At 34.3% G+C, this 9417-nt stretch overlaps 1 protein-coding gene across 1 annotated transcript; it reads right to left on the reverse strand.

The window, feature by feature from the left end:
* Positions 1–1884: 1884 nt before the first annotated feature.
* Positions 1885–5365, reverse strand: LOC111889278 (uncharacterized). The gene is made up of 7 exons (XM_052765161.1): positions 4928–5365; positions 4218–4436; positions 3882–4004; positions 3612–3770; positions 3383–3496; positions 2853–3289; positions 1885–2767 (listed from the first exon to the last, which is right to left on the reverse strand). Exons 1-7 carry the CDS (start codon positions 5343–5345, stop codon positions 2141–2143), a joined length of 2097 nt encoding a protein of 698 aa, XP_052621121.1. The 5' UTR covers positions 5346–5365; the 3' UTR covers positions 1885–2140.
* Between the last annotated feature and the right edge of the window lie 4052 nt (positions 5366–9417).

Below are 9417 nucleotides of genomic sequence, written 5' to 3' on the forward strand. Positions count from 1 at the left end.
GGGCTCTCTTCTTTTTGCCCTCGTTTTGCACCCGCATGTGCACAAGATTAGAGACAATTGTAAGCTCATTCTTCATGCTTGGTATCTAGATGATGAGACTGTCATTGGGGATTCAGAGGAGGTAACTAGAGTGCTGAACATTATTCGGTTCCATGGTCCAGGCTTGGGTCTTGAGTTGAACATCAAGAAAACAGAGATTTTTTGGCCCTCCTGTGATGTTAGGAAGCTTTGTGCCGATTTATTCCCAACGGATATATGGAGACCTTCTTTGGGAGTGAAGCTCCTTGGGGGGCTGTTAGCAGAGACGCAGAGTTTATTAGCAGGCTGGCCATGAAGAGAGTAGTCAATGCTGTTGATTTGATGGGCCTTCTTCCACAGCTATGTGACCCGCAGAGTAAGCTCCTTTTGCTTCGATCATGTATGGGTATTGCAAAACTTTTCTTCAGTGTAAGGACATGCCAGCCAGTACACATAGAAGAGGCAGCTTTGTTCTTTGACAAAGGATTGCGTAGGTCTATCGAGGATATGGTGGTATGTGGAGGCCCCTTCTTTGGAGACATTCAGTGGCGCCTGGCTTCCTTACCTATTCGTTTTGGTGGTTTGGGTTTGTACTCGACATACGAGGTTTCCTCCTACGCATTTGTAGTCTCGAGGGCCCAATCTTGGGCATTACAAGACCATATCTTATGTGACAGTGGGGTATCTGGTATGGACTCGGATTACCTATGTGCTATGACTTGTCTTCACGATACGATTCCGGGATTTGACTGTAGCGGTTTCACTAATAAGGACACCGCCCCCTAAATCCCAAAAAGCTTTGGTGTGTATCCTTTTTAGCAAAATCTTCCAAGATATGGAAGTCGACTTCGACATGACTGTCAGATAGAAAGCAGTCTTTGAGTGTCTTAAAGCACCTCATGCTCAGGAATTTCTGCTAACCATCCCTATTGATGGCCTTGGCTAACATATGTCTCCTGCAGAGTACCGAACTATCCTTCGTTATCGCCTCATGATCCCATATTCTCAATTGACGAGATATGCCCAGTTTGCCGCAAGGCATATTGGGATACCTTTGGGGAACACGCGGTTCATTGTAGAGAGATCCCTGATTTCAAGTACAAACATGATGTGGTTCGGGATGTTCTCTTTGATGCTTGTCGGCGTGCTGGTATTTCTGTGAAGAAAGAAGCGTCAGTGAACTTTTTGACGGACCCACAGGATGGAAGGTCAACACTTAGACCGGCTGACATTTTGGTCTTTGGATGGATATGAGGGAAGCATGCGTGTGTGGATCTTACTGGGGTCTCTCCTCTCGTTGGTTTGGGGAACGGGGGTTTCACAGCTGGACAGGCCGCTTTGATAGCCGCCACGCGCAAAGTGATGAAGCACGAGGATGCATGTATAGAAAATCAACATGTGTTTGTGCCTTTTGCATTCGATACATTTGGTTTTCTCGCATCAGAGGCGGTGGAGCTCCTCAATAGAGTCCAATGGGTCATGCATTCTAATGTCATATCTCCTAGATCCACAAATGTTGTTTTCAAAAGAATTGCTTTTGCCATTCAGAAAGGACTAGCAGCACAGCTTGTTGTCTGTTTGCCTTCAATCGATATGTATTGAACTATATTATGAGTTTGAGATTTAATTTCAACTCATACAACTAACATAATTTCCAAGAAAGGTTACAAACATAATTCGGCTTTGTTTTCATAATCTTGTAGTGAACAATTGTGTATCATTCCAGGTTAATGAAATAGCAAAACTTTACTTCAATCAGCTTATCAAAAAAATGGGAACAACCTAAAGCAATGAATGATAAAACATCTTCTTCTCACCTCATAAGATTGACAATATCATTCTATTTTGAACAAAAGTCATCAGCATATGTTTATTTCTTTCCTTTTTTAAATAATGTAATGTGTTAATTTGTATTTAACTATATTCTTTAAATATACATAAACAAAATATGTTGATTTCTGTAAATAAAAAAAAATACTTAATACGTAGATATTTGTGTTTGTTATTTTTAAACTCAATATCCTCGCACACCTATCCCTAGTTTACAATAAAAAAGTCGATATATAATTGTTGGACCTAGAATGCATCTTTCCAAGATATCGTTTCACTTACCAAAAAACAGTTATATGTCATTCGTCTTCAATTTGTTATTGTTTTCTGGAAGGCCAAAGATGTGTCCATATGTCGACCGATAGAAATCTATTATGAGGGGCATTTGAAGAATACCAAAAGAAGCAATCGGGACCGAAGATAATACACATATTGGAGCAAGCATCCATGGTCTTTTATGACAAAAGACAAGGAACAATGTTGCGGCGAATGCAACCATCATGGTAGTTGTGGACAACATCAAGGTGCAAAGACCAATCAACAATCTCCTTGGCAAATTGACTACAAAATCTTGTTCATCAAAACTTCCTGTGAGGATCGACAAGAACAGTAATAATGATGTACTGGATGCAAATAGTGAGATTGCATCTGATATTGCAAAGATCGTGAAAGCAATTTCTTTTGTAAACACCGGGATGCCTGTTTCTTGATTGCTTCCACCTGGTACTGTAATGGCTGCCGCAAATACAATTGTGGTGATTAGTGCTGCAGTGATGCTGCATGATTCTGCTACGGCTTTCATCCACTTTTCTCCTTCCTTCAACAAATTATCGTGCTCCCTTCTGAACACCATATCTGGTGTCTCCATAAAAGCGTTCTTTTGAGTAATGCATATTGGAGCAACGAGCCTCTCCACTTCCTACAAAAAAATTACTCTGTTTATTCAACGAATATATACATTGATCCCCCCCGATAAGGACAATTGTAATACATTTTGGATATACCTGACGCCATTGAAGCTCTCTTTGTAGTTGTAGTGCTGGACCTGATCTTCGTCTAAGTTTCTGTGAAGGAGGTAAATTTCCAACCAAGTGCAACATATTGTTCCTAAAAGAATCTTCAATAGTTCTATAAATACCTTCACGCTCTCCTATGGAATAGATAAAGTTGTAGATTCGTTCTGATCGGTATATAACTGCTAACTGTATAATGTCGTAACCACTTTCATCTTTAAATTGCATTGCTGTGGGGGATCTCGTTAAAATCTCATGAACAACCTCATAAAGATTTTGACGTGCAGCCTCGTGAATTGGTCCGGTGTACAAGCGACGACGTGCATCTGGGTGCCCCAACTTGTCTATTTCATCGCATATCAACGCCAGAACTTCTTTTGCTTTTTTCCTTTCCTTCATTTTCTTCTCGATATGCTTAATGGGTGGAACTAAAAGTTGGAAAACAATTGGTTAAAACAGAATCATCAAATTTATATTCGGAATTATACCTCAAATTCAGCTGACATTGAGTCATTATATACCTACTCTTGTTGCAACCTTCCAGAAGAGCAAATAAAACATAAAGAACGGAAAATAAAGCATCAACATGAGTACGCGAAGCATGAAATAAATCCAAGAAAGCATGGCTAACGGGCCTGCAGCATAATTAAGAACAAATCTTTCATTAGTAAAATATGATATATTTTTTAATTCAAATATATGATTGATTCTGGGTTTGTATTCATGAGTTACAGGTTACCAATAGCTCACCCATTAACGTTAAGTATAGCAGAAGTTGTATAGTACCAAAGATCACGTCGTCAGGTATTTCTTGTATCACATCCACTATGTTTTTGTAGTAGTCTACTAATATTTCAAACGAGTCCCTACCTCTCTTGACTATCCTTTCACAAATATCGCCCATGAGTACTGAAAGAAAAAACCATAATCTATCACCATGGAAGAAAAGGGAAATTAAAAAAGAATAACAAAATAAACTATCTATAGACTTTATATATAGTGCATTAGAAAGTAACTTACGTGGATATATAAGTGCTTCCCCATAGTCTAGCCTACTCGGAAAGTTTTTAACTATTGTCATCAATACATTATCATCTTTCACAGCAAATTCAGGAAACTTTCTGACCAAATCCGATGCTAAACCTGAAGCATATTAAAAAGAGTCTGAATCCTTTCTATTATATATATATATATATATATATATATATATATATATATATATATATATATATATATATATATATATATATATAATAGAAAGCATTCAGACTCTTTTTAATATGCTTCATATATATATATATATATATATATATATATATATATATATATATATATATATATATATATGCTACTCACCAAAATTCTTTGCATAAATAGCATTTACAAGAAGGATGACGCCAAATTTTCCACTACGGTGAAAAGAACCCTCTGAAGGAGCAGACCTTCTCTTTGGTATACGAGCACCTTTGTCGACTTTCAACAAATATTCATAAGCTCTATCCAAAGGTATTTCACCTTTATCTAGGCCTCTAGTTTCTGTCTCTGTGTCTGTTTCTGCTTCCTTATTCGTTTGAGCTGAATGTGCATTACCGTATTAAAAATTTATTTAAAAGAATACCATAACAACCTTTTTAATTATATACATCAATCGTGATAAATAAAGATTTTACACAATTAAAGAAACAAGTATATATGCATGTTTTTTTCTCTGGAACGGAAAACATATATGCATGTTGGTTAGATTGATTAATATAATGTTTCTCCATTGCATGATAATTTACTACAAATATTTTTCTGGCTATCGTTCTATTATGTCTATAAAACAAACGGAAATGTGCTTTAAGAAATTTATATTAATATACATGGACACAAACATCTATATATTAACATATAAATTTTTTCCAACGGAAAATGTCATCTATATTTTTTTTTTGACATATAATGACCATTCCATTTTCTACGTCGAAGAAAGTGTTAATTAGAGAGTAGCTAGGTGCCTAGCTAGGTCACGTGCGTGAGATAATTTGTAATATAGAATTTGTTTAGAAGATAGATAGGTACGATACCTTGTTGAGAACTTATCAAAACTGGATCGTAGAACGATTTCAGTTTATCCCAAACTGCTTTGGCGGAGTCAAGATTGACAACCGTGCCAAGTAGCTCTTCACTGATTGAAGCAAAGATCCAACCTTTGACAAGACTGTTATATTGTTTCTCCATCTCCGGACTTAAAGCTCTTGAACGGGTAGTTGTTACATCTACAATGCCATGCAGATTGTAAGTCTCCAGGAGGCAAAGCATCTGTGTCTGCCAAAGATGGTAATTGCGGGCACTGGAAAGCTTCACAGAGACAAAGTTAGAAACATTAGTAATCGATGCATATAAGTACTTATGCTCTTCTTGTGTTTGTTCTAAAGGATGTCGAACATAAGGGCTTTGTATTTGTTCAAAACGATGTCCAAAATAAGGGATTGATTCTTCCATTTGAATGGAGAATGGGTATGTATGAGTAAGATATGATGTAGATGCAGTTAACTTCTTCATGGTTTATATATTGTGTAAAGAGCTTTATATTTTATTCGATACTTGCATTGTTTAGTCTCCGCTTTATCTTTTTTCACTCACTTTGTTTTTGCCAGATGATAATTCCTACGCAGATGAATAATGTTTGATATGCAGTTACCTTCTTCATGCTTTTTATATATATATATATATATATATATATATATATATATATATATATATATATATATATATATATATATATATATATATATATATATATATATATATATATATATATATATATATATATAATAAGTTGTATTCAGTACTTGAATATAACATACTCTTTGCTTTATCTTTTTTTTTTATCACTAATGACTTTATTCTACTAAATCTTGTTAATAGTGAGAGTATATATATATATATATATATATATATATATATATATATATATATATATATATATATATATATATATATATATATATATATATATATATATATATATATATATATATATATATATATATAGGTTCAGGTTCATTTGAGACCAGTCTAATTTTGTGAGACCGTGAGACCAAATCTAAAAATAATTTTAAAATGCAAAATAAATGGAAAAATCCAAAAATTCTTTTTTTAAATATTATTTTCGGAACTTGAATTAACTAAAAAAAAATCCCGTTTTTTTTTTTGAAAAATACGTGAAATATTCTAAATAGAATATTACACTGACATATTGTAAAAAATAATTTTAAAATGCAAAATAAATGGAAAAATCAAAAAATTCTTTTTTTAAATATTATTTTCGGAACTTGAATTAACTAAAAAAAATAAAAAATAGATAAAAAAAAGTCCTATTTTTTTTGAAAAATACGTGAAATATTCTAAATAGAATATTACAGTATACATATTCTAAAAATAATTTTAAAATGCAAAATAAATGGAAAAATCAAAAAATTCTTTTTTTAAATATTATTTTCGGAACTTGAATTAACTAAAAAAAATAAAAAAAATAAAAAAATGCGTCTAACGGTCTCACAAAATTAGGCCGTCTCACATGAACCTAACCCTATATATATATATATATATATATATATATATATATATATATATATATATATATATATATATATATATATATATATATAATAAGTTGTATTCAATACTTGATTATAGCATCCTCTTTGCTTTATCGTTTTTTATTTTTTCACTAATTACTTTATTCTAATGAATCTTGTCGATAGTGAGAGAGGGTTTATATATGTCGGTGGCCTGAAAAACGTGGGTGTGTATTTCATTTTTGATTTTTCAACAATAATATACTTGTAGTACAAAAATAAAATACTCGTCATTATAATAATTAACCAATTGATACACGTGGCAAAACAATGCATGCAACCACAATAGTGGATGTCGCTGCTAATAGCGTCGGCGTTAATGTTCTTCAACCACGATCCATGTGAAAGTTTGATTTTACATCTACCCGTCCATCTTGTTGCAAATCCAATGGGTTGCACCTTCGTTGCGTACATTACCAATAGTGGCGACACCAATGACAGCGAAGGTGTCGCCGCTAATACTCTAAATAGATGGTGCCAAAAGTTCCCTCCGTGTCGCCACAAATAATTCACCGTTGTTAATACGTTTGCGTCGCCGCTAAAAGTCTGCGCAAATAATGAACTTTCGTTCTTTCCTTTTTTTGCTCTGTCTTCCCAAATCCAACTCCACCGATTCTTTAATTCGCTTCGTTCTGTCTTCGTTGCTAGAATTTCACCGTTAAAAAGCCCCAACCTGCCTCAATCGTGACTTCCCATCACCAGCGACCCGTTGTCGGCGACGGTGGGCAATATCGGCGACATATGGATCTTTTGCAGCAAGGCAACACTGGCAACCTTTTAGCGGTGGTAGACCGTCGCAAAAGCTTTTAGTGGTGACATTTCTGACTTTTAACGACAATGTCTGTCACTACTAATGCTCACATATCTTGAGTGTGCATAAAGCAATAATAGAGAACTTTATACGCATTAAATAGCTACCAAAATTGATTCTACCTAATAATTAATATATATGTATTAAAAAAGGATGAATTTAGCAACAGTACCGAATAGGGCACTGTTCATAACTCGGAACTGTTCATCGAACTCGGATATTGTTCATAACTCGCGTACTGTTCTACGCTTTCTAGATGCTTCGACTAGTAATATCCCTAATCCATCTCGCTTTCGCCATCTCTTACAGCTTATTCATCCTCACCATCTGTCACAGTTTTGCTCTATAAAACCGTCTGTCTCCATCCATGTCTGTTTTTGCCTTCAGTTCAATCAATTCTGCTCCACCATAAAAGAACCCTAATTGCTACTAAATTATGAAAGTTATGAAACCAGTTATGAAAGTTGCGAATGTTGTGAAGGATGAGATGAAAGTCAATGGAAATCCAAAACTGTTGAATAACTATATTTCAATATCTAGATCTAATGATGTTGATAAAATGGAAAGTGTCTCAGATAAAGTGAAAACATGGTTTTTAAATTCAATGAATTTGTTCAAAACTACTAATGATGGACCCAATAAGTTTTGGGTTCCTAAATTTTTTCAATAAATGCATGTGATATGTGACGAGCAATATGATGCGAAATGGTATATTGATAGTGGTTGCTCTCGTCACATGACTTGAAGAAAGGAAAACTTGCGAGATTATAGAAGTTTGGAGAATGCTGGAGTAGTCAAATTTGGAAATAATCACAAGTGTCAAGTGAAAGGCTATGGAAAAGTCACAAATGGACAATTCACAGTTAACAGGGTTGCTTATGTTGAAGGTCTTCAACATAACTTGATCAGTGTTTCGCAACTTGTTGTAGGTACTGGAAATCAGGTTGTGTTTAATGAAGAAGGAAGTATCATCTCAAACGCAAAGACAGATAAAGTACTTCTCAAATCCAAAAGATATGGCGATGTGTTTACACTAGACATCAAACCAATTGTGGGCAAACCTGCTGTATGTTTACTATCAAAGGCCTCTAATGATGTTAGCTGGCTCTGGCATAGAAAATTGTCACATTTGAATTTTCGCAATATTAATAAACTTGTCACTGAAGACTTGGTTCGAGGATTACCAATACTAAAAGTTAACAATGATACTTTGTGTGCAGCTTGCGAACAAGGAAAACAACATAGAAAAGGTCATCCAATTGTGATAGATTCAAAGATCGTGGAACCATTGGAACTTCTTCACATTGACTTATGTGGACCGTCGACTATTGCAACAATCAATAAAAAGCGGTACATTTTAGTTATTATTGATGATTTTTCTCGATTCACATGGGTATTTTTTCTCAGGTTAAAATCTGAAGTTGTTAACACGATGATTGATTTTATCAAAAAGATTGAGATGAGTCTTAAGAAGAGTGTTCGCAAAATTAAAAGTGACAATGGTTCTGAGTTTAAAAATCAAACACTGGATTCTTTTCTCACAGGCAAAGGCATTTTGCATAATTTCTCATCACCATATACTCCACAACAAAATTGTGTTGTTGAAACAAGAAATAGGTCTCTATGCGAAGCTGCCAGAACCATGTTAACATATGCGAACTTACCTCAATATATTTGGGTTGAAGCAGTATTAACTGCATGTTTTACTTAGAATCGATCATTCATTCATCGAAGATTCAATGTTACTCCATATGAAATACTTAACAATCGAAAACCTAATGTAAAATTTTTCCATGTTTTTGGTTGCAAGTGTTTTATAATGAATCTAAAAGATAATTTGACCAAGTTCCAATCTAAAGCTGATGAAGGCATATTCTTAGGATATTCGCAAAATTCAGTTGCATACAGAGTGTTAAACAAGAGAACAAGAAAATTTGAAGAAACTTTCAACTTAACTTTTGATGAATACTATATTAAACAAACGGATAGTAAATTTGAACATAAATCAATTCTTGTTGATTCAGATACTCATATTGACAATTCAGATATCAATGATTTTGATTATGACTTAATTTTTGGAACTCCTGATAGGGCAATTGATGCAGAAGTACATGCTCCTGAT

Source organism: Lactuca sativa, chromosome 7, assembly GCF_002870075.4.
Source record: "Lactuca sativa cultivar Salinas chromosome 7, Lsat_Salinas_v11, whole genome shotgun sequence".
NCBI classification, from domain to species: Eukaryota; Viridiplantae; Streptophyta; class Magnoliopsida; order Asterales; family Asteraceae; genus Lactuca; species Lactuca sativa.

Coding starts and splice junctions, on each gene's coding strand:
- LOC111889278 (XM_052765161.1), bottom strand. CDS start 5,345: ATGGAAGAATCAATCCCTTATTTTGGACATCGTTTTGAACAAATACAA. Junction 4,005..4,217: donor TATTTATGCAAAGAATTTTG/GTGAGTAGCATA, acceptor AATATGCTTCAG/GTTTAGCATCGGATTTGGTC. Junction 3,771..3,881: donor GGAAGCACTTATATATCCAC/GTAAGTTACTTT, acceptor TTTTTCTTTCAG/TACTCATGGGCGATATTTGT.